The sequence below is a fragment of the Molossus molossus genome, unplaced genomic scaffold, assembly GCF_014108415.1.
Source record: "Molossus molossus isolate mMolMol1 unplaced genomic scaffold, mMolMol1.p scaffold_m16_p_9, whole genome shotgun sequence".
In the NCBI taxonomy this organism is placed as follows: domain Eukaryota; kingdom Metazoa; phylum Chordata; class Mammalia; order Chiroptera; family Molossidae; genus Molossus; species Molossus molossus.
Genome location: NW_023425403.1, coordinates 59294747 through 59321228, shown reverse-complemented (window position 1 = coordinate 59321228; position 26482 = coordinate 59294747). Strand labels below are relative to the sequence as shown.

The window sequence follows — 26482 nt, the reverse complement described above, 5'->3', positions numbered from 1 at the left end:
CAATGCAACACAGCGAGGACTTGGATCAAGTGGGGCTGGCTGGGGTCCTCCCTGTCTGCCGCTCTGGTTCATGTTGAACAGTAGTTACCGATGATGATGGCTCCCTCCTGGAGCAGGTCCTCTGTCCGAATTCTTTTAGGCAGTTAGGGGGGAGGTCAAAGTTTCTTTCTGAGTCTTTTGTTTCTTAAAAACAAGCAGCTTAAAATCATCTATATCCCCCATAAGCATATTTTAGGGTGTCAAACTCTGGTTCTTCTCATCTCCAAAAGGAAGACAGCATTTAAATTCTGGCACGCTCAGTTTTTAAACAAATTTTACGTGAGAGGGGTTAGGAACCGAGGTGGGGGAGGTAATTTTGGTGAAAACTGCAGAAAGCTGTGATAAGCAAAGGCTAGTCTTGTGCTTGTAGGTTCTCAAAGAAGATGAAAACTAATTCTCTTTTTTTTTTTAATTGATTTTTTAATCCTCACCCAAGGATATTTTTCCATTGATCTATAGAGTGTAAGGGAAGGAGGGAGAGAGAGAGAGAAACATTGATGTGAGAGAGACACGTGGATTGGTTGCCTCCCTAATGACCCTGACCAGGGCTGGGGATTGAACCTGCAATGCAGGTACGTGCCCTTGACCAGGAATCAAACCCATGATCCTTCGGTCCGAAGACACTCTAACCACTGAGCCAAACCAACCAGGGCAAGATTGTTCCTTTCTTAGTAACCTGTAGACGGTGTCCTACTATGCACCTGTTTGGTGTTTACTGTTGAAAATTAAGTGACACAGGTGATGTGTATATCACAAATATTTAAGACTTAAAAAGAGGCTAAGATTTCTTCATTCCTCCCCAAACACATAAGGGCTCATCTGTCTGACTGAAAAATATATATAGCCAAGTCATAAAAGATATCTCTTTGAAAAAGATGCTGAAAACTGGCACAGAGAGGGGGGGAGCAAGATGACAGGAAAATTAGCTTTACATAGGAAGTCTGGGACCAGATGGGGCCAAGAGTAACTCTGCCTCGGGGAGCAGAGTCAAGGACAAGACCCACCAGCTGGGTGTCGCTCTCGTGATTAACGATGCACCCAGAAAGCCTGGGGAAACTGCTTTCTCTGACTTATCCCAAATGCCCACCACGATCCAGTTTGCCTTTAATATCATAATTTTATTCAAATTACTTTAGCCATCAATCTTGGGAACCAACTTTGATTAAGTTGGCTCCTTGACTGTGTGCAGATTTTTAAAGTTGAAATGGTGATATTTAAAGTATTAGTGGCTATTTTTGAAACTGTAAACGGACTAATTCATTTCACCTTGAAAGACAGAGCTCATGGAAAATAAGTTAAAATACGATAAAAGAGAATTTAAAATGCAATTAAAATTGAACCATTGGCTTTGCGAAAGTTACATATGTTGTCATGTAGGAAGTTGTCAGCTCTGCTCCTCCTACCCTGCTTTTAATGTCTGTACCTTGCAAAGAATGGATAATTTTCTCTGAAACTTATTTTATTTATGGATTGTGACAGAATGTGTTTCTGCCCAAATCAGGAGTGCATCCTTAAAGCCATAAGACAACTCAGTTGATCAATCTGCATAATGAATAAAGATATGCACATTTTTAAAAAAGCAAGAACTGTCACTAGTGCTTGCCAGATTTGATCAAAATGCAAGAAGATATTTTCAAACCATGTATCTGATAAGGGGTTAATTTCCAAAATATGTAAGGGATTCCTACAACTCAGTAGCAAAAACAAAAACAAAACAATTAAAAAATGGGCAGAGCGATTCCCAGTCAGGGCACATGACCAGAGTGTGGGCCTGATCCCCAGTGGGGGGCATGCAGGAGGCGGCCAATTGATGTCCTCTCTCATCGATGTTTCTATCTCTCTCTCCTTCTCCCTTTCTCTCTCTCTCTAACATCAATAAAGAAAAAACATTTTTTAAAAGGGCAAAGGACCTGAATAGGCATTTCTCCAAAGAAGACAAATACAAATGGCCAACAGGTACACGAAAAGATGCTCAACTTTTTTCACGAATCATGAGGGAAATGCAAATCAAAACCCCTCTGAGACATCACCTCGCACCACAGGATGACTATTATTAAAAAAAATAGTAATGAGATTTGGCAAGAATGTGGATAAATTGGAACCCTGTACACTGTTGACAGAAATATACATTGGTACAGACACTATAAAAAAGCAGTATGAAGCTACAAAAATATTAAAAATAGAACTACCTTATGATCCAGCAATCCTATTTCTGGGTTATTCAAAAGAAATGAAATTGACTTCAAAAAGATATCTGCACTCCATAGTCATTTCAGCATATTCACAAAAGCCAAATGTTCATCAACGAATGAATGGATTTTTAAAATATGGCATACAAATACAAAGAAATATTATTCACCCTTACAAAGGAAGGAAATCCTACTATTATAATACAGATGACCTGGAGGGTGTTATGCTAGGTGAAATAAGCCAGTCGTAGAAGGACAAATACTGCATGTTGTTTTATTTGAGGCATCCAAAATAGTCAAACATATAGAAATAGAAACATATAGAATTACCAGGGGATAGGAGGAGGAGGAGGATGATAGGGAGTGGCTGTCAATGTGTATACAATTGCAGTTATACAAGATAAGCAATTTTCAGAGATCTGCTCTACAACATCGTGCCTACAGTTAACAGTAAGGTATTGTGCACTTAAAACATGTTGAGCCCTGTCCGGTTTGGCTCAGCAGTAGAGCGTTGGCCTGCGGACCAATGAGTCTTGGGTTCGATTCTGGCCAAGGTACCTCAGTTGCGGTTCGTCCCCGCCCTGGTTGGGGTCGTGCGGGAGGCAACCAGATGTTTCTCTCTCTCTCCCTTTCTTTCCTTTGCACTCTATCTGAAGATAAATAGAAAAATATCCTCAGGTGAGAATTAAAAAAAGAAAAAAAATGTGTTGAGAAGATATTATTATCACAAAACAACAACAACAAAGAAACACAGGAAACTTTTTGAGATGACAGATATGTTTATTACCTTGATTGTGGTGATGGCAACACAAGTGTATATATATGTATTTCCAAACTCACCAAACTGTATACATTAATTATGTGCAGTTTTCTATACCAAGTATACTTCCATAAAGCTGTAAAAAATAAATTACATTTTAGCCATTTGAAAAAAAAATAAAACTGCCCAACCGGTGTGGCTCAGTGGTTGAGCATCAACCCATGCACCAAGAGGTCGCTGGTTCGATTCCTGCTCAGGGCACATGCCCAGGTTGTGGGCCCAATTCCCAGTGGGGGGCATGCAGGAGGCGGCCAATCGATGTTCTCTCTCATCGATGTTTCTCTCTCCCTCTTCCTTCCTCTCTCTCTAAAAATCAATAAAGAAAAGAAAAATTAAAAAATAAATAAATAAAAATAAAACTAATGCTCATTTGGCTTTTTATTTGCAATATTTATATACACAATTCTCTTGCTTAATTGCTTTGCAATGTCTGAAGCAATATTACGTATTGGGCATTTCTAAATTGTTCCTGCCTTTGATGCCTTAGTATTTCATCATTTAAGGTCACATTAGTTGTTGGTTCCTGGAAAATACTTTTTATTATATTACGTAAGGTCTCTTCTATTTCTATTTACACTGGGTTGTAATTAGGAAATCTGTTGAATTTTATCAGGTGCATTTTGGTCCTATAGTGATAAAATCACATGATTTTTTTCTCTTTGGTATGTTGGATGTAATGAGTTATGTTGATGGATCTCTTAATGATAAAGCTTCCCCCATGTTCTTAGAATAAACCCTACTGCACCACAGTGTGTATCTTTACCATATTGCTGGGTACAGTGTGCTGATACTTTACTTGGTATGTTTGTATCTGGACTCGTAAGAAAGGAATGTCTGTAACTGCGTGTGGGGAGGGGTACCTTTATTAGGTTTTTGTGAGGGTTTTATAAAATGAGAGTTTGTTTATATTTCTTTCTGTTCTAGAACAGTTTGTGTAAATAGGAATTATATGTTCCCTGGATATTTGGTAAAATCACTTGAAAAATCATCTGGCCTTGGCTGCTTTTTACCTGTTTTTAGTGATGAGTCTGCTTGCTATTCGCAGGATTCTGTGGTTATAGGTCTATTCTGACTTACTCTTTTTTTTTTTTTTTTTTAAATCCTTGCCCGAGGATATTTTTCCATTTTTTGTACAGATAGAGTGGGAGGGAGAGAGAGGAAGGGAGAGAGAGAGAGAAACATCGACGTGAAGGGACACATCGAGTGGCTGCCACCCGCACGACCAACCAGGGCCGGGACAAACTGCAACCGAGGTACATGCCCTTAGCGGGAACCGAACCCGGGTCTCTCCGGACCGCAGGCTGACACTCTAACCGCTGAGCCAAACTGGCCAGGGCTATTCTGACTTACTCTTATTTTGTGGGTGAATTTGCCTACAAAGTCATTCATTTCATTTGAATTGTCTAATTTCTTAACAAAAACCTGTGTGGATAGTTCTCACAGTTCTTCTCATCTCCTTCATCTGTCATTGTGCGTCCTTTCTCGTTCCGAAATTCAATCGTCTATATTCCCTTCTTCCGAGAGGTCAGGCTTGCTAGGACTTTGTCCTTCCCAAAGCTTCAAAATAACCAGCCTTTGGTATTATTAGTTCAAGTTTCTGTGTTCTACTTTATTAATTGCACCACTTTTAAGTTTATCCTTATCTCTTTTGTTTGTTCTTTCTCTGGTTTCTTACATTAAATGTTTAACTTACTTTAAACTTTTTTACTCAGCAATAAAAGTAGCCATGAGTAAAGCTATAACTGTTTTTCTTATCATGTCTTTAAGTCATTGTAAAGGTTTTAAAATGAAATATACTCATTTTATTGATTTCCATGTAACTAGTCACCTATACGTTATTTGCCTTTTGATCTGGGAATCATTTTTAAAAGAATTTTTAAAATTTCCAAGTGGATAAATGTTTTGGCTTCTTACTATCAATTTCCAGATTAGTATATTCTCTAAGAAGTCTGTTTTTCACAATTTATGAAAAACTTCTTTGGTATCAAGAAAATGATGAAATTTGGGGAAATTTTTATTGTCATAAGGAGAAAATGTGTAATACACACACACACACACACACACACACACACGTTAATTCTTGTTTGAATCCTGAATATCTGTGCAATCATTCCCTTTTTGACTGGTCAGTTTCTGAGAGAGGGGTATTAAAGCTTTTCTCTGTGACTGAGATTTTAACAAATTTTCCTTCTATTGGGGATGCTTTTGTCTTATGTATGTGGTTTAGTACATTGACTGTTCACCTTTTTTTTTTTTATCCTCACCTGAGGACATTTTTCCATTTCTTGTTCAGATAGAGTGGGAGGGAGAGAGAGGAAGAGGGAAACATCGACGTGAAAGGGACACATCAAGTGGCTGCCACCTGCACGACCCATCCAGGGCCGGGACAAACTGCAACCGAGGTACATGCCCTTAGCGGGAACCGAACCCGGGTCTCTCTGGACCGCAGGCCGACGCTCTAACCACTGAGCCAAACCGGCCAGGGCGACTGTTCACCTTTTTAAGTGAACTATTCATTTTCACTTTGGAACACATCCCTTTGCCCAGCTGATCCCAGATGCCACGTGGGTTCCTCCAGATCTCGTCCCCTGCTCGCTGCCCTGGAAGGCTGACACACCACGGATGGCTCCTCGCTCCTGAGCCCTGGCCTGGGATCCGTCTCAGAGCGTGGAGGGTCTAGCAGGTTCGAGGGAGGAGGTCCCATCTTTATTCCCAGCTCCTTTCCTCTGGATTTGTCTCAGGTTGGCTCTACTCATGATGATCTTCTCCAGACTCTCTCCCTCTGGAGCCTGCCAATGCTCTGTTCCTCACCCTTTCCAAACTTTAAGAATATTCCTGCAGACCAGCTGGTGTGGCTCAGTGGCTGAGCATCAACCCATGCATCAAGAGGTCGCTGGTTCGATTCCTGGTCAAGGCACATGCCCAGGTTGTGGACCCAATTCCTAATGGTGGTGGGGGGTGGCATGCAGGAGGCGGCCAATCGATGTTCTCTCTCCTCGATGTTTCTATCTTTCCCTCTCACTTCCTCTTTCTCTAAAATTAATAAAGGTTGGAAAAAGAATATTTCTGCAGTCGCTAGCCATCAAATGTTATCTGTGGGTGCTCAAGACACCGCCCCCCCTTTGGAAACTGTCCTCTTCCCAAGCCCTCTTCCAACTATCCAAAGGCGCCATCTATTTCCTGGTATCTCTCCTTTGGGCCTTAAATTCCACTTTTGTGTTATTTTGCATTTGCCTGTTCTTTTCTTTATGTCCTTAAAATTTTCTTGGCTGTCTCATAAAAATAATATTACTCAGTTTCATTTTTTTAAAAATCTAATCTGAGTGATTGGGAGGGAGCACAGGGGTCATGTTCTAGTTCATAAGCAAGATGATGGTTTCACAAGTGTGTTCACTTTGAGATTGTTCCTCAAGCTACATAATAGTGATTGGTGCACTTTCCTGTATATGAGTTATAACTCAGTGAAAATGTAAAAACAGAACAAAGCTGGTGCAGTTCTTTCATGATGTGGACAGGTCCAGAGACAGAGCAATAAAAGCTCAATCCTTCTTGGTATTATAATAGGGTCCTACTGTTTCCTCAGTGTGAGGACAAAATGCTGCTCATAGAAGAAACACTCTTTCTCCAATAAAGGTACCAAGAGCGTTGGTGAAATGTATTTACTTAGTCCCTTAGCGGAGGAGCCAGGAGTCCCTTAGACTTGGCCGGAGTGAAGATATAAGTGGAACTGGAGAACCCTTCTTCTTGTTCATGGGACCCAGCCCAGCCTCCTACCTGCTCCCACTGTGCCTGGATGAGCAGAACGTCAAGGTGCAATGGAAGCCTAGCTGGACATGAAGATCCACCCAACACAAGTCATACCTGAGCATCAGAGTTCATCCAATGGAAACCTGAGGGCTCCTTGAGATGGCCTGACACGGGGAAGGTCCGGGCAAGGTGACAGTGCCCTCTGTGGACGTTTCCTGAAGGGAGGGATGGAGCTGTTGGCCGGAGAGACTTGTAATGTGGGACCTAGCTATGAACTCAATGACAGAGGAGCCAGCTTGGTATGGAGGGAGCATCCCTGGTTCCATATCTTGAGGTGGATCTCCCACGCTGCACAGAGGAGAAATAGTCTTTCTTAAGCATCTGGGAATCAGCAGACTTCATCAGAGATGTCTCCATTCATACCAATGGGCCCATAAGCCTCCTTCTCTTCTCTAAATGGGTCAAGCAGGGCACCTAAGTCACTATGTATCAGGAGCACCCCAGTGACCTCCCCGGAAGACAAAGCCTCTGGTGCTGGTGGGATGCTCTCTAAGCTGAGGTCGTAGGTTAGCCTTTTCCTTACCTAAAGAAACTGTTCACTGCTCAACAAGCTGAATGGGAAAAGGTGGGAGAAGGGGTAACAAGTCCAAGGGAAATCTCTCCAGGACCCCCTTTATCCCATGTCTGTGAATACCGGTTATCTGCTTAGAATTCTGAATTCTGTTAACCAGCCCAAAACCCCTTCCTGAACTTCAAGCCTGAATATTCATCTGCTTTCTAGAAGGCTCTACTTGAGTAATCATCCTCAAAACCAATTATTTTCCTGTATTCCTTATCTTGGCTAGTGGGAACTCTAGCCACCCAGCTCCCGGAGCCGGAGGATGTAAGCGGTCCTTGACTCCTCCCTCTTCCTCACCTCCAAGAGCCACAGACCAAATCACAGTGATCACAACCCTGGAGTGTGCCTGCAGTCTGTCCTCCCTTCCATCCCCACTAAGGCTGCCTTTACGCAGGCTTTCATTTCCTCTTTTGGGACTGTAACTATCTCTTCCATTTGAATACTGCCATCTCACTTCCACACCACCGGCGGAATTCTTTCTAAAACACGAGTCTGGCTGTAACAGTGTTAGATTAAAACATTTCAATGGGAACTGAGTCCAGATCTTCTTACTGTGAAACCTGAGGGGATGCATTGTCCTAATTCTCCTCCTTATTACCCAGGGAAGAGTGGGGAGCGGACATGAGAAGGAGAGGGCCTCAGAGCTGCCTAGACAGCTTGTTCTGGTGGAAAAAGAAACAGCAGAAAGGCTGTGGCTCAGGTTCTGAGAGCCATACTGCGTGAGCTCACACCTCAGTCTCCCCAGCTGTGAAATGGGGAAACAGTATCTCCTTCACAGATGAGTGTAAGAATTAAATTAGTTAATACATAGAATATTCTGAAAAGGTACTTGGCCCATGGAAAGTACTACATAGGAATTAGTTATTACCACCTGTATCCATTTACTGGGGCCACCATAACAAATACTACAAACTGGGAGCTTAAAAAACAGAAACTTATGGTCTCGCAGTTCTGGGGACCAGAAATCTGAGATGAAGATGTTGGCAGGGTTGGTACCTTGTGAGGGAAGGATCTGTTCCAGGCCTCTCTCTTTGGCTTCTAAATCTCTGCCTTCATCTTCACATGATGTTCTCCTTGTGTGTGTGTGTACCTGATTATGTGTCCAAATTTCCCCTTTTTATAAGGACACAGTATATTGGATTATGACCCACCCTAATAACCTCAACTTAACTTAGTCATCTTCAAAGATTCTATTTCCAAATAAGTTCACATTCACAAGTACCAGTGGGATTCGGACTTCAACCTCTTTTAGGGGAAACCCAATTCAACCCATAATAAATACATATGAAAATATCTTGTTGAGAGCGAATAAATGAGTATTTTAGTCGGGGACTCAAGAATATCTAAAATATAGATGGATTTAGATGTATTCAGATTCTAGGCAATAATGGAAATGGATGATTTTTACCTAGGGAGGTTGTGTAGAAAAAAACAAATAGGAAAAGTTGTCGTTTAAAGGATGGCCAGCCCTGGCTGGTTTGGCTCAGCAGTTAGAGCATCAGCCTGAGGACCAAAGAGTCACAGGTTCAATTCCGGTCAAGGGCACGTACCTTGGTTGCGGTTTGGTCCCTGGTCCTGGTCAGGATTGTGCGAGAGGCAACCAGTCGATGTGTCTCTTTTGAATCAATGTTTCCCCCTCTCTCTCTCCTTCCCACTCTGTCTGAAAATAAATGGAAAAAATATCCTTGGGTGAGGATTTAAGAAAATAAAATAACTAAAATAAAGGAAGGCCAGAGAAAGAGGAGCCTGACAAGAAGACTGACAAGCTGGGTGCAGACATGTTGGATGAAAACCGAGAGTAGGGAGGATAGGAGCCTGTGGAAGAGAGATTTCAAAAAGGATGGTGTGTCAACAAAGCCCAAAGCTTCTGAAAGACCAAGGAGGATAAGAACGGGAAAAGTGTCCAATAAAACTTGAAAGCAAAGAGAACACTTAAGAGAATGGGATTGTAGAATGGTGGGGACCAAAGCAAGATAGCAAGGTTGGTGAGCAAATGGAAGATAAACAGAGGCTATGAATTTAGACAGCTCTCATTAATATTAAATCTAAAGGGAGGTGGGTGGAATCACATAGGGTGAGGGGGTTGGGGAAGACGTTGTTTCAGGATGGGAGAGACCTGGGCATGCTTATATCTTGAAGAGAAAGAGATAGGAGGGAGAAAGGACTTCAAGCCACAGGAGACAAAAGGGACAACTGACTGATCGAAGTCTTTAAAAGTTAGAAAAATCAAACATAAATCTAAGTCCAATAATCACTGTTTTTAATGAGGTACCCAATGTTTTGATGTAAGGAAATAGAACTAAGAGAAATAGAGCTAATAGAAATTTAAGATCCATGCAGTTATGGAGACACTTTTGGCCAGAGGCACTCTCAAATTACTTCATGGTCAGACTGAAGCCCAATTTAGCTATTATTTAAATTTTGGAAACTTAGACCTTTGGCCATAGTCAATTCAAAGCAGGCCACTAGATTAGCCAAAGATATTGTGTTGGAGATGGAGAAAGAGAATCTCAGTGCCGGGTGCCCAGTGGCCATGATATAAATACTGGTTCCTGGCTGGTCCTTTTAAAAAAATTGCTTCTGGCCTGACAAGTGTGGCTCAGTGGATTGACCGTTGTCCCATGGTCTGAGAGGTCTGGGTTTGATTCCCAGTCAGGGCACGTGCTGGGGCTGTGGGCTCAATCTCCAGTAGGGGTGTGCAGGAGGCAGCTGATCGATGTTTCTCGCTCATCGATGTTTCTATCTTTCTCTCCCTTCCTCTCTCTCTAAAAAATCGATAAAAGCCTATTTAAATATATATATAATAAAAAACAACACCTTGCTTCTGTTTAGTATAGAGCAGGACCAAATTTGTGGATGGGACCCTAAAATATAACTTCCTATATATTTTATAACCAAAGTCCCATCTTGCTCTAGAGGTACCATTCTGCAATGAAGGAGAAGGATGGATGGATGGATAGATAGATAGATAGATAGATAGATAGATAGATAGATAGATAGATAGATAGATAATAGATAGATAGATAGATAGATAATAGATAGATAGATAGATAGATAGATAGATAGATGGAATTCAGTATATAGAAATACATAGAGTTAGATAGACTTAACATGGAACCTGTTATAGTTTGTAGATTGAATGATATATCCTGCAAGTTCAATTTGTCTTATTGAAGTGCCAAGTGCTCTCTTACAAGAGTGATAAACTCTTTAATTGTCCCTGTGGTTGGTGTTACAGAGGTTTTTATGTGTACCTGTCTGTCTAGCTACATATCTACCTATCTATCTTTCTTCTGAACCACTGGAGAGTGAGTTGCAGACCTGATTTATCCCTGAATTGGAGTTTCTTTTATGTAACCCCAACATAATTGTCAAAGTCAAGAAGTTTAACATTGACATAAAACTAGTATCTAATATGTAGTCCATATTTCTATAAAGAACATTATGAGGACAATTGGGCTAAAAAAAAAATAAATAAAAGGGGTATAGCAATTTTAAAAAGGGCCTAATCCAGGTTATACATTGTTAAATGTTGGGTTTTGTTTTATTTGTTGTTGTTTTTGCTGTTTTTTTATTTGTTTGTTTTCGTTTCTGTTAATCTGGAATATCCTTCAGCCTTTCTTTGTCCCTACTACATTGATATTTTCATATTTTACTTTTAGATTTTTTTTATTGATTTTAGAGAGAGGAAGGGAGAGGGAGAGAGACAGAAAAATCCATGAGAGAGAAACATGATCAGCTGCCTCCTGCATGCCCCCCACTGGAGATCAGGCCCAAAACCCAGACATGTGCCCTGACAGAGAATTAAACCAGTGACCTCCTGGTTCATGGGACGATGCTCAACCAGTTGAGCCACACCGGCTGGGCAAGATATTGAATACTTTTTTATAAATACAGACAAGTTATTTTGTAGAATATTCCTCAGTTTGAGTTTGTTTGCTGTTTCTTCATGATTAGATTCAGGGTATGTATTCTGGGCTCAAATATCCCAGAAAGGATGCTGTGTTCCTCTCAGTACATTGTTATCAAAAGACATCAGTGATGTTGATTTGCTCATTACTGGTAATCATAACTTTGACCACTTGGTTAAGATGACATCTGCCAATTATTTCCACTGTAGAATTACTATTTTTCCCTTCATGATTAGTGAACACTTTGTGTATTATGGACGAGATTACTTTGAAACCATGTAAATATATTGTTCCTCATCACACTTCACTGAATAGTTTCAGCCTCTATTGACAATTCTTGCCTGGGTTAAAAAATATCCACATGGTGCTTGTAAAATAGTGATTTTTCTAACTTCATCTGTTCTTCTAAATTCATTATTGGTATTTTACTGCCATTTACCGGCCAGCCTGCCAAGGTGAGTCAGGTGGTTGCTCCTCTTCTTGATGAGTTTCACCTCCTCATCCAGGAAGTGGTTCTCCAGGAAGTCAAAGAGCCGAGTCTTTGCGGGTGGAACCCAGGGCAAGCAGATCCAAAAGGGCCTGGTTCAGGTTCGTCTCCAAGGCCATGGCGGCTCCCATGGTGCCCTGAGTTCTACCCCAATCATCTTGGGAAGGCTTCAGCACCTCCTGGAAGAGAATGAGGCCATCATGCTGGTGTTGCCTCTTTAAGAGATACTCAGTGCCCTCGCTCTTCTTCGCCAACTCGCAGAAGTAGTGGCCCAAGCCCTTCGGAGCCACGTGGCCGTGATGGAAACAGAAGCCCAGTGAGGTGGGTGCAGGAGGCTGGCACATGCAGGATGACCAGGTAGTGACGGCAGCCTCCACCTCAGGGAAATAATTCTGATGAATCTGGGAGCTCATTGGATGTTCGGCAATAAGGAGTTAAGGTTAAAAACAACAACAACAAACCTGGTCTTAGAGGCTGAGGATGGCTGAGATGGTTCCGGAGGTGGTGAGTGGAAAAGAGGCTGGAGAGTGGTCAGAGGCTGGAAGGAGGGGTGTCCCTGGGTCTGTTCCATCCAAACACTGCTGCAGCAAGAGACAGATCTGGGACCGCTGAGGGCACAGCCAGTCCATTACTGTTATTATTCCTTTTTATGTAATTAATTGTCCCAGCTTTTGCCAATAAAGTCTTTTAGGCTTTCTTTTATGTCCTTGTGACATGTCCCTTTCTTTCTTTTTGAGCACTTTCTGGCCCAAGACATTCTAAGGCTTATCTTGTACTTTTCCTGTCCCTTCCCTGGAACCTGCCATTTCTCCAAGAAGCTGCTGTTTAGCATGGAACGGTATTTGGAAATCAAGACCTTCATACGAAGTATATTTGTTGCTTCTGGGCTGTCATTGTTTCTAGGCCCTTTTATTGGAAAACACTGCTTCTGATTTTTATTCTAATGATTCCAATGAACTAGGGTACATGGTTCTTTCTTGCCTTCACACATCCCATAATTTTATCTCCCTAACATTGTGAGCACTGGCTTCGAATAAAATCAATATATTTGCTCATTTGTTCAATCCTACAACATACACCAAACAGTTTCAGAATCACCACCCCTGTATCATGAGAAACAAGCCTGGGAAGACTTCAAGGTTTGCTTGCAGCTCCTTTTCTGTCCCCCTTTCAACTAAGACTTTGACGTTACTTAGGTTGGTTCTATTTTTTTTCTTCTTCACTGTGTATTTGTTTAAAATATAGTAAGGCTTACTGCTTTTGTTTGTATTCAGTTTAGTATTTTACCCCCATCCTTGATTATTTAATTTTATTTTCTTGAGCATCTACATCATTAACTATAATTCAAAATTTAAAACTATATAAGATGGTATATTTCCCTATCCCATTCACCCCATTCCCACCCACCTCTACACACAACTGATTTCACTAGTTTTTGGGTTGTCCACCCATGTTTCTTTCTGCCCCAAATAAGCAGGCTTTTAAACTCCAGAGCTGCAGCACCACCAAAGGAACAAGTTGCTCTCCTATTGATGTGGCTGCTCCCATCCACTCTGCTGTTAGGATATGTTCACTGCCTCATTTGCCGTAACAAACACTGCTTTTATGATGACTAAAAATCTTGTTTCTGCATTTTTGCCCAACAATGGACACAATAAACAGCATCTCCATGAGGCAGAAGGGCAGGTGATCAGTAGACACGTGAAAGTGATGCTTGATGGAGCGTTCTGAAGGCACCCTCTACCCAGGCAGCCTTTGTGCCCAGGTAACCTAACCTGGAAGATAGCATGTGCACTCATATACACACAAAACACACGCAATGCATTAAGACACACACAGCACACACCCTGACACACTACACGTACCCAACACACAGACACAAGACACAGCACACAAATATGCACACAACACACAGAGACACAAACAGACTCATAGCACACAAGACACACACACTAAAGAAGCAGCTGCTTCTGTGTGGTGCTACCAGCCCGGAGGCGTCTGAGAACCCACAATCAAGACAATGACTAGTTGAAATGGCACCACCATTATCTTGAATTACCTTGTCTTCAAAAGAAAATGTCCTAATAAGCTCTTGATCCACCATGAAGGATCTGTAATTTGGAACAAGTAAATTTATCTGTCTTTTTCTACGAATCATTATTTCCGTTCTTCATTGTAAAGCTAACAACATAATTGAGCTGTCATCGTTCCAACTTAGGTAATAGATGTTTCTGGCAAAATGCTTCAAACGTACTATGAAAGAGAAGATGAATCCGAGGCACACTTACCATGTGGTGCTCGGACCTGAAACATGATGTCACTGGAGCTGTAGTTTTGCACTTGGACCTGAGATGAAAATTAGTTTTTAAGTAAATGTTCTTATCTTTTCAGTTCTTGAATCCTTCATCAGACAACTCAAGAACCTTACCTAAAAGGAGACAAAAGTGTAGTTTTATCAATAGCGGTGTCCTTTTGTCTATTATATCTCATCTTAGTCAAATGAACCACTTCATGCCAGACCGCCTCCCCAGACACCATATAAAATAATGTTGTGTGCCTGTAACATTACCATGTGGAAAATTACTGAATGATTTGGGGATCTGAGCCAGTCGAATATCCTCTGGTGTGATCTGTGGGGCTGGGCCACACCTAGTTGTGGGTTGGGACAAGGTTGGGGTGAGGCGAGAAGCTCTAGATTCTTCCAATTGTTCCTATCTTGTGCCTGAAGTAGGTACTTTTTGTTTTGGTTTAGTATGAAGCTCAAAAGCCAGGATTTGGACACTTGACCCTATTCCCAAAAGAGGTCACATCCACAGGTACATGGTTTAGGACTTCAGCATATTCTTTGGAGGATACAAGTCAGCTCATAAGAAGTACCACCTCCAGGCTTTGTCAGGTTGTAAGCGAGACCTTGACCCCAGCTGCCTGCTGCAGTTCCCCATGGGGCCGTGTTCACTGTGATGGTAGGCTAGCCCCAAGTGATGGATGCCTTCGTGAGGGGAGTTGTTTCTCCAACACAACCAACCTTCCCTGCATTCAGACACACCCTGGGACAGGGAACTTCTCTCTTCCTCCCCAAACCCAGCATCTCTGCCACATCCGCCTCATCTTTTCTCCTCCAGAACCCGCTTTGTCTTATTGCCCCAGACATTCTCCTGCCATGTTAATCGGCTTATCCTGTGACTCCTCCAAGCCCTGCCTTGCCCCTGGTCTCCCACCCCCCTTGGCCCTGAGGTGGTGGAAAGGAGAAGTCCCAACACGAAGGCCAGGTCTCGGTGTGGGCAGGGGATCACGAGGAGCAGGTGCTGTGACTTCTCGGGCACTCATTTTCATCCCTGTCACTGCAGCTACAGGGTCAAATGCCAGCGTGTCTAATGGGGAGAATGGAGACATGCTCCATGAGAGCAGCCCCTGTCACTCAGCCATAGGGTGACTGCCCTCTCTTCTTGCTGTGTCCACAGAACAGCTCAGCTCTGTTATCTCGCTTCCTGCTCCCTATTTCTGGGCCCAAAGCGCCCAGCGGGTCCTCTCCCGCCAGCACGGCTCTGACATCAGGTTCTTCTCTGGATCCTCTGAGCCTTGGGAGAGGCTGGACACCGCTTAGGAGCAATCCCGGTTCAGGTCCAATCTCTGCAGATGAGGAGAACAAAGTCACAGGGAGGGCTCTCATAGGGACTGGTAGCACCCGAGGTCAGGGGGAAGGGAAGACACTAGGTGGAGGGGAGTGAATAGCAGGGTGTGGGGGTGGAGGGCAAAGCCAGGGTGTGTGAGGGGCTGGGCTGTCGGGTGAGGGGACCCCTATGAAGGTATAGCAAGGGTGTGAGGCAAGGGGCACAGCAGGGGGCCACCAGATGTGAGGAAAGCAGGGACCGTGTTCCCACGGGTGCCACATACAGCTCAGGAGTGGCCTAACCCTTGGTCCGGCTCAGCACATGGTTACTGGATGCTTTTCCTTGGAGACACAGGCTGGGTCCAGGGAGAGAGGGACTGGATGACCACCATGAACAAGAAACTTCTGTCCTCGGTGAGTTCCCGCGGCAGGGCCTGGACCTGGTGGAGAGCCTGGGGCCTCGAGGTGCGCTGGGTCCTTTCTGCTTCCCCGGCTGCTTGCTCCTAGCAGGCCCCGCTGAGGAACCATCCCCGATTGATTGATTTCACCCGCAGTAAGATGAATTCTCCTTAAGCAATTTGTGCCTGTCGGTAGGTCAGCTGTGGGCCATGAAAACTTGATTTGCTTAACCTTTTTCTGAAAGAAATAAAACTGTCTGGCATCGCAGGGTTTGACAAATGACAGAGCTGCCGTGCGCGCTGCTATGTGGTCGCAGGGGAGCGGGGACAGTTACAAGCTAACGGCCTCCGTCCTCGCTACAGCAGCCCCACGACAGCCGAGGAGTGGGACAGGAACAAGATGAGGGTCTGTGCAGCAGAGCCCACAGCACGTCCAAGCCCGGGGTCCAGGCATGCTGCCGGCAACCCCCAGAGGGCCCTGCTGCTGTGCGCACTGAACGCTGGGGGGGCCCGCCCCAGGCTCGCAGTGAGACTTAAAGAAGATGACAGGGGGGAGGCCAGCTCAGGGCCTGGAGGACAACAGGGTGTCAAATCCCTCCCCTTTCTTTCAGCTCTGTCTTCCTTGATGGGAGTGTTTGATTCTTATAAGAACTTTCAAGTCTATATGGTAAGAAAATTGGATTTGGGGAAGGTAATTCTCCCTCTCACCAGCAATAAATATACGAAGAAAAGTTGGGTCACTCATTCATCCATGTGACCTTTAAAACTGCTGAGGACCAACTTTATTTAAGGCACAGAGCAGGAACCCCAGAGATGCGGAATCCAGAGGATTCAATGAACCCAGCACCCGAGGAACCCATGGTTTATCATGGAGGTCAAAAGGCAGACGCCCCGGAACACGCAGTATGGTGGGAAGAAATCCCTCTGCATGGAACGAAGAATGGGAGGGCTGGCTGAAGGGTGAGCCTTGTTCCAGCGCAGCTGGGTGTTCTTCAGACCCATGGACAGATGACCCACCATCACTAGACGCAGCTCCTGTCCGTCAGGAAGGAGGTCCACGCACGGAACACTGTGCCCGTCCACCCTCACTGGACACTGGACACAGTCCACCCTTTCAGGCCTCAGAGGCCCACATTCCTGTGTATGTACGCAGCAGACCAGCCTCGGGACTCGGAGGGAGCAGAGGCAGGGGACCGGCCACAGACAAGCCTCGCTGGGCTGGTTCTGCTCCCAGAACAATGGCTTTGTGGATGCAGTAAGACACGACATCATGGTGCGTTGTCACTGTCGAAAGCTTTCCTCCTCAGACAGAGTGTATTTTCTACTGAGTTTAATTTTTAATGAGGTGTTGAGTGAGATTCATGTTTGATCAGTGAATTGGCTTGAAGTATAAATATATTTATGCAGTTAGTCACAAGCTATCAGACCTGATCCTTTTCCCTCTGAACTTGAAAGTTTTCCTTCAGGAAACAACCAGGAAAAAAATCTCAAGGTTTGGGGACCCTGCAGTTCTCTGGGGCATCGTCCAATGGAGTCTTCAGGATGCTGATCAGAGAGCGAGCTTGGCAGGAACCTTCAAGGTTATGGCAGAAGAGAAGGGGGCCTAGGGCGTTTACATGACTCCATGTTTTCACCGACTTGGCACAGATTTTCAAATATTTATCCAGCACCTTGCATCTCCACTGTCCCCAAGTATTGGGGGCACCAGAATGCAGGAGATGGAATGCCCTATGGAGCTCACAGTCTAGGAGGACCTTGCACAATGCCCCATCAGTATACAGGGAGTCTCTTCTAACCGGGGCCCCACAGCATTTGTGAGAAGGAGCTGCTGTGTCTCTTCCCTGAGGCTGGCTTCCCCTTGTGCAGTGGGGAGAGAAACATCTGTGAGGTTCTCAAGCAGAGGAGTGACCTGAAGGAGAGGTGGGATTATTAGCTGACATATCCTTCCCAGAGGCCACCGGGAGGGAGGGCGTGGCGGTTGAGACTTGCCTTGATAACTGTTGGTAAATCTTCTACCAGCTGGGAACTGTTCTAAGGGGAGAGAAACAGAAGTTTGGAGGAGTAAGCTGGACCTGTGTCCCTCAAGCATGTACTGGATGGGGTGGTGTCATATTGGTGAAGAACCTCTGCCCTCAGGCCCGTGGGCCTGGAGGAGAGTGATGAGTGCCTGCACCTAAGCCTTGAGCAACTGACTCCCTGGGTTACTCCCAGGGGGCGTTTGTGTTTTCTAAGAGGCCATGTTAACCCAACACAACTGCAGGTGGTGAATGCCAGGTGTGGGGCATCTGGACATAGGGAAGACATTAGTGGGACCTTCCTTGGAAGAGAGGTCAGTTTAAGATGCAAGTGAGAGAAGACATACCAGGCTGGCCGCCTTTGGTTAGTTTCCCTCCTCTCCATGTGTAATGAACCCCAGGATTTCAGAATTACCTCCCTTTAAATGGATTCATCAGTGAACCCCACATTATCAAATTCACCATTAGCAATTTGAGCCCTTATATTCTATTGAGGGATATAATATGAGGAGGCTATCAATTAATTTTTGTAGATAGCTGATTGCCCCTGCAAGTAGCCAATTTTGAAAACCATTGTCCAGCCTGCCAACATCTGACCCAAAAGGCTGACCCTCCACTGGCTGAGTAACTGCAGGCAATCCCAGCTGGCACAAAGATTCATTTGGAAGAACCGACCATTGGGAAAACAGGTCTCCTTCGGTGTGACTCACATCAGCCTGGCACACTGGGAACTCCCCCTCAGGGGGCTGAGATTTGAAAATCCCAAATGTCCCTTCACCTCAGACTTCATTGCCAACGAGCATGGACCCCCTGCTGAATGGGGCTGCATTCAATCTGAACTCCATCCCTCACCACTGCGGCTGGTGTCTCAGAATCCAGGGCTCAGCTTCCTACTCCTGATGGCGAGAAAACGATACTCACCCACCATGACTGCTGGAGATTAAATTGCTCAACAAATGCTAGTCTCCATCCCCCCTATCATAATCATCCTGTTGTAGGAAGTTGTCCTAAACTAGCCTCAGGTAATCCCCCCCTTACGTGGATTAGACAATAGACACCATATTGTGGCGCTCTCCACCAACAAATTGAACCACCAAACTGAGCATCCAAAATGCAGGTGGATGCAGAAGTTATGACAATGAGGGCTTAGAAGGATGATGCACTATCACCCCTATTTCCTCTCCCAATTCCTTATAATAAATCTCTTTATACATATACCCCATTGGTTTTGTTTCCCTGGAGAACCCTAACTAAGACAGCCCCCTAGCAGCCAGCCTCCTGGTCAACCATCTTAATCTCAGCCTGAAGCTGGCTGGGGCCTTGAATACATCATTCAGGTTTTTTGAGCTTTTTTCTTTCAAGGAGTAAAATGTACAATATAGCATGATAATTATTCATCAGATTCCCATAAACATGGTCAGAAACCTGAGCTGCTCACACGCAAACCGTGTATAGTGAGGACTGGACGTGATCAAAGAGGCCTGCAGCCTGGGCACCTCGGGCCTGTTGAGGTGCGTGTACCTGGGTCAAGGTGCCTGCGCCAGGACTGAGCCCACACCATCCACGGCAGGGCCACCAAGTCCATCCGTGAGTGAACCCAAAGAGACTGTGTTGAGGATGCTGACTTACTCTAACAAAGATGACAAGAACAGAGGGCTACATGGAAAGTCAGTCATTCATTCTGTTTCTAGCACTTTGTAGGAGCAGGCACACAAAGCACAGAGAAAATACTGCAGTCCCGTCTCATACCTTGTGGAGCTTACCTTTCTGTTGGGACACATAGCCAACAGTGAGTTCCATTTCAGTGCTGCAAGGGCAGAGTCCAGGGGACACAGGACATAAATCACCCTGGGTGGCTGGTGTGGGGTTGTCAGGGAATATTTTCTAGAGGAGAGAACTCCCCGAAGAGGGAATCTGGGCTGGATGCCGACAGCAATGACTCCATTTCCTTTTCTGTGCTTCCTTTGCCGGCCAACCCATCTTCTGAATGAGACCATATGATTCTTTCCACTATTGTAAGGCCACTTCTCTTGTGTTAAAAAACCCATTAATATTAGATTCAATGTATGGAGGTTCAGTGTTTAGTTTTTCAAATTATGATAAATGATCATCCATTATTAAATAACCGTTGATATCTAATAATAGGAGTTGACAATGTTTAAACTAGCTGATTCCTTACACAAGGCACATTTCTTTACTTTAAAAAAAAATGTTCACAGTATTAAAAATGTCTCTCATTTTCTCCCTTTTTGTCCCCCTCCACCCAACCCCCGCCCCACCCCAGGCCTTCCCCATACTATTGTCTATGTCCATTATGCATATATGATATTTGGTTAATCTCTTCCTGTCCCCTGTGACCCCCAGCCCCCACCCCCACTGAGATCTGTTATTCTGTTCCATGCATTCATATCTCTGGACCTATTTTGTTTGTCATTTTATTTTGTTCATTAGATTCCACATATAAGTGAGATCATGTGGTATTTGAGATCATGTGATAGCTGGCACATTTCTTACAACAGCAAACAGATATGCATCACCCACTGTGTTCATTCATAATCTTGGGTTGTAAGAAATGCAAACAAGCACAGGCTGGCTGAAGCAAGAAAAGGAAACAATCCTATTTAGTACAAGGGCTGTTTCATGAACACAAAAGCTAAAGTGCATCGAAGCCTTAGGAAGCACCTCGAGCCAGAGACTGCAGAAACCAAGGAGTTCTGTTTCTCTGTGTTCATCTCTGCCTTTCTCTGCACAATTGCTTGATTCAATCTCTTTCTCTCCCTCTCTCTCTCTCCATTGGCTTTCACTGATCTCTGATTTACATGGACCAGTTCCAATCACATGTAGAGATCAACAGGCAAAAGGTGAAGCCCTATCCCACATTCCCAGCAGCGTCTACACCAGTCCAGCCCCTGTGCATGGACAGTGGGCCATCCAGAGTATACAGGGCTGACAGGGACAAAGCTTTCCTCCAACAGAGGAAACTCTGAGCAAGGAAGCCATTCCCCACGGAGTCTACCATGCTTCAGAACAAAGGTAACTGCATCCCTAGACAGCCTTCCTCCATAAAGGCACTCTGCACACTTGTATTCCTGTGCAGTACGTATTTATCTCATACTTAAACTCTCAGCAACAATAATCCCTTATTTCCAAAGATTTGTTAGGTGGTTGGTGGGATAGATAGGCAGGGCCAACTCAGTGTGAACGTTTAAATATAGAGCTAACTCCTACAAAGAGAGGCAGTGCTTAAAAGTCACCGAGTCACCAAGTTCATTTGCAACCCCATCATTTAGTTAGAAGCCATTTCCCGATAATAACAACCACAGAGGCCAGCCTACCATTATCTAAAGTATTTTTCAGCATTTCAGACATGCTCCTAACCCTACAATGATATTTTTTGAAACACAAAATCTTAACCATTTTTTATCATTTATGCTTTGAAAGCTGTTTTCAAGTGGTATTATAGCTGTAAACATACATAAATAAAGTTATAATGTACATTCGAATCCATTTGAGATGATACATTCTAGATGTGTGACAATTTTCTACTACACCTGAAAAAGAAAATAAAAAGCCACATAGCTAAAAGGAAATATATTGTCATTATAAATACTGTTACATAGAATGCAACTAAACATAGCAAATGTATTAGTAAGTTTTAAAATATTTCACATACCAATACAGAAATGTAAGAGCCAATACAGAAATTGTATTTCAGGAAATATTAGTAAATAAAAAGCAAGCCACAATATAAAATAATTTAATGTAAAATTCACTCGACAAAGCAAATGTATTACTAAAATTTGGTACAAAATACAAAGCAAAATAAAGTAAACTTGAATGATTCTTAGAAAAGGTATTCACAGTACCTGTAAACAAGAACATACTCTAATAAAAGTGAATACACACTATAGAACAAAATATCTCACTTGAAATTATTACACTCTCAGGTATCCAGGAAAGCAACAATATCACTACATATTTAATACCTGGTAAACAGCAGGGAAAAGAGAAATTCTGCTTGAAGTAGCTTGAATCTAGAAGCAATGCCACATTTGCTTTGGAGTCATGTATCCAGGTATCACTTCAAATCTTAGATGTAGGGAAAATCCCAGATTCTGCTTCTGATTAGCTGTGTGGCCTGTGGGAGAAAGGTACATACCTGTAGATTGTCTTTGCTCTGCTGTTTTAGAATGTCTACCTCCACCAGTAGGGGGCAGTAGTACTATCCATATTACCTTCCAGGCCATCTGTTAATACCCACTGAACTCACATATCAAAAGAGGGAACTGGAGCCTCGGCCGGTTTGGTTCAGCGGTTAGAGCATCGGCCTGCGGTCCTGAGAGACCCGGGTTCGGTTCCCGCTGGGGGTGTGTACCTCAGTTGCAGTTTGTCCCCGGCCCTGGTCAGTTGTGTGGGTGGCAGCCACTCTATGTGTTCCTTTCACATAGATGTTTCTCTCTCTCTCTGTTCCTCTCTCTCCCTCCCATTCTACCTGAACAAAAAATGGAAAAATGTCCTCGGGTGAGGATAAAAAACAAAAAAAAACAAAGAGGGAATTGGAGACGAAGTTAGTTTAGGGTATATTTTTGAGAAAAGAATACATGTGGTACTTAAGATACAGTATCAAACCTCAATTAATCTGGGCACGATAATTAGGGGAAGTTACTAATAACTCCATAAAACAAAACCACAGCCAATTCTCAATTACTTGGAGAGAATAAGGGGTTTCCAGACTCCACCTGCTGTGAACTAGGCCCCTCTCCCCCAAACCCCAGCTCCCACTAAGTGCTGGCCCTAGCGTTAATCAATGCTAAATAGTGTTAATAGACTATACCAACCCACCCACAGAAAATCTGTATGGTACTTCAAAAAATCCGAGACATCCCATTGTTCTATATCTACTTAAGAGCAAAATAACTATTCACAATTACACTAAAAAAAAATTGTTTTCTCAATATTAAGAAATTTTATTTTATACTTGTCAAAAGAGCAATTTTTTACTTATATAGAAATAGGTTGTTTTTTTTTTTTTTATCAGATATCACTTCTTTGGATATATAAATGGGAAACAAGGAAAAATAATCAGTTAAAATTCCACTGTGCTTGGTCAAGTTCAGCCTGTCTCCTACAGCACGTCCTACTCAGGGGTGCACACGTGAGGCTCCACACACCACATCTGCACCCACGGAGCATTGTGGAGCATTATGAAGAGACGGGCACTCCACTCCTGGCTCCACGGAGGCCCTGTCCTGCAGGGTTCTATGTAGATGAGAGATAATCAGTGAGTCAGACTTCTGCCTGGCTCAGAGTGACTAGACAAGTGTTCTGAATCCAGAGACCGTAAGATGCGAAAAAATGAACATCTTAGAAGTGATACTATATGATCTGTAACATATATAAATGAACATTATGTGTAGGGTGTCTGTACAGTCTATTACATTTTGAAAATGAAATGTATTTTAATAAACACTGGCTTTATAATTATTCCAAGTTATTTATATATCTTTGGGGGGACACCCTATATATATATATATATATATATATACACACACACACACTCTACATATGTATATATTTATTCAATTTTATATGTAATAGAATGTATATAAAAAGATGATTAAAATGACAAATTGTTAGCAGTGTCTGCCCCGCTGGTGTGGCTCAGTGGTTGAGAGTCGACCCATGCACCAAGAGGTCCCAGTTCGATTCCCGGTCAGGACCCATGCCCAGGTTGTGGGCCCAGTCCCCAGTGTGGGGCATGCAGGAGGCAGCCAATAGATGTTCTCTCTCGTCGATGTTTCTATCTCTCTTTCTCTTCCTTCCTCTCTCTCTAAAAATTAATACAGAAAAAAGAAATTAAAACGTTAGCAGTGTTTATCTCTGATGGTGGAATTTAAGTTGCTTTATTGATTTTTTTCCCCCTCTCTGTTCTACCATTTCCCAGTTTTCTACAGGAAGCTTGAATATTGTTTTTTAGTAAAACTATTAATTTAATGTCCAATAGTTTCTTACATGCAGGTCTTTTATCTCCTTGGTTAACTTTATTCAAAGGTATCTTATTTTTTGTTGTTGTTGTTGCAATGGTAAATGGGATTGTTTTTTTAGTTTCTCTCTCTGAAAGTTCATTATAAGTATATAAGAATGCCATTGATTTCTAAATGTTGATTTTGTATCCAGCTGCTTTGCTCAATTTATTTGTTAATTCTAGTAGTTTTTTGGTGGAGTCTTTAGGTTTTTCTATGTACAATATTATCTCATCTGCAAATAATAACAGTATCACTTCTTCCTTTCCAATTTGGATGCCTTTTTTAAAAAACTCATCTTTATTGTTGAATGTATTGCAGATGTTTCTCCCTTTTTCCCCCATTGACCCCCTCCTCCCCAATCCCCCTCCTGCCTTCCCCACACTATTGTTCGTGTCCATTGGTTATGCTTATAGGCATAGAAGTTCTTTGGTTTATCTCATCTCACCCTCCCTCCCCGCTTTCCTTTGAGGTTCATCAGTCTAACAACCAATTTGTACTTCTTAATTCCTTCATCTTTTTCACCCATCTCCCAACCCCCACCCATCTGGCAAGCAATAAAAAGTTCTCTGTATCTATGAGTCTGTTTCTGTTCTGCTTGCTCATTTTGTTTGTAGATTCAATTTGGATGCCTTTTATTTTTTTTCTTCTTATCTGATCGCTGTGGCTAGGACTTCCAGTACTATGTTTAAGAGTGGTGAAAGCAGACATTTCTGTCTTGTTCCTGTTCTTAAGGGAAACACTTTTAGTTTTTGCCCATTGAGTATGATGTTGGCTGTAGGTTTGTCATATTTGGCCTTTATTATGTTGAGGTATGATCTCTCCATTCCCACATTTCTGAGAGTTTTTATCAAAAATGGTGCTGGATTTTGTTGAATGCTTTTTCTGCACCTATTGATATGATCATGTGATTTTTATCCTTCATTTTGTTTATGTGATGTATCACATTTACTAATTTGTGAATATTGTACCAGCCTTGCACCCCCGGAATAAATCCCACTTGGTCATGGTGTAAGAAAATAACAATTAAAAAGTAAAAACAAGTAAATTCAATAGAATTTCATTTAAAACACAATGAGATTTTGTTTTTCTTATGGAACTTGCAAAACTGATTCTCAAATTTACATAGAGAAAATGAAGGACTAAGCATAACTGACCCTCTGAAAGAACAAGGTTGTGTTATTGTCATAATTAGCTAGTTAATATTAATAAAGGAAAGAAAAGGAAGGGAAGTCAGACATTGTAAACACGGTCACCTAAGAAGCTTCACCAGGAAGCTACACCTTCACAAGGCATTGTTTCGCCAAGGGGATTAACACCCCTCCCTCCCCCCATTGGGTACTGGATTATTGGGGGGAGGGGAGAAGAGGGAAATAAACACATATACAGTAGAAGTTGGGGTGGCAGTCTTACCTGGGGAACAATGGATTGGCTAGGAGGTGGACCCCATCAGAAGCACGCAGAAATCTTGGACAGTTAATTGGTTAGTTTGAAGAAGCTCCTGGTTAGAATCCCCAAAGAGCCCCCTTGCTCTTGCTCTCTCTTGCTCAGTGACCCGCACTTGCCAGTGGACGCACATTCTCTCTCCATGGCCACGTGGCCTGCGCAGCCTCATGGCCCATGGCCCTGCGGACTGCACATGCAGGATGCTGGACTGGACGGGACTGCAACTCGTAACGGAAACTATGGGCAGTGGCCTTTGTTCTGGCCCTGCTGAAGACAAGATTGGACTTTTTCCATGGCAGGATGGAGGGAAGTTATTTCCACGCCAATAAATATTACTTATCTTTCAATGCAAGTCTCAGGAAATTGTTTTTCTCGCGTCATCGCAAGAACCCCATTTCCACCAATCACAGTGGGGGGACATGTCCTCCCAAAGATGAAGACAACTCATGAAGCTAAGCAGTTAGAACACCATGGTTTGGGCATGAAGATGCACGTAGACCGCATAATAGAAAAAGGAGCTGAGAACAAGCCCACTCATCCTCGAAAACAGACTTATGTTAGAGTAGCTGTGCTCTGTTTTACAAATAGTAAATAAGTACCATTTAAGAAGTCGTACTGAGGCAATCCACTAAACATGGAGGGAAATCATACTAGATCCTTATTTCATGACATATTTAATACATCAGTTCCACATGGATTAAAGACTTAATATGTGGAGGAAAAAAAAACTATAAAAGTCTTGTAAGGTAATACAAAGACTCAGGGTAGGGGTGGATCTTTTTTTTTTAAGTCCTCACCTGAGGATATTTTTCTGTTTATCATCAGATAGAGTGGGAGGGAGGGAGAGGGAAGGAGAGAGAGAGAGAGAGAAACATCAATATGAGAGAGACACATCAACCAGTTGCCTGCCGCAAGACCCCAACCAGGGCCAGGGACGAACTGCAACTGAGGTCTGTGCCCTTAACCGGAATTGAACCTCCAACTCATTGGTCTGCTGCTGAGCCAAAATGGCCAGGACAGGATGGATCTTAATACACACACACACACACACACACACAAAACCATTACAAAACTATTTGAACTGTGTTCATCAAAAGATACCATCAAGAGATTAAAAAGCAAGGTGACTAAATTCTCAAGATCTGTTGTACAACATGTGCCTCTAGTTACCAACACTG

The 26482-nt window shown here is 43.2% G+C and overlaps 1 protein-coding gene across 1 annotated transcript; it reads right to left on the bottom strand.

Annotated features, from left to right (window-relative positions):
* Positions 1-11850: 11850 nt before the first annotated feature.
* Positions 11851-12225, bottom strand: LOC118622388 (ferritin light chain 1-like). Its single transcript, XM_036249795.1, has one exon. The coding sequence runs from the start codon at positions 12223-12225 to the stop codon at positions 11851-11853; it is 375 nt and encodes a 124-aa protein (XP_036105688.1).
* Between the last annotated feature and the right edge of the window lie 14257 nt (positions 12226-26482).

Coding starts and splice junctions, on each gene's coding strand:
- LOC118622388 (XM_036249795.1), bottom strand. CDS start 12,225: ATGAGCTCCCAGATTCATCAGAATTATTTCCCTGAGGTGGAGGCTGCC.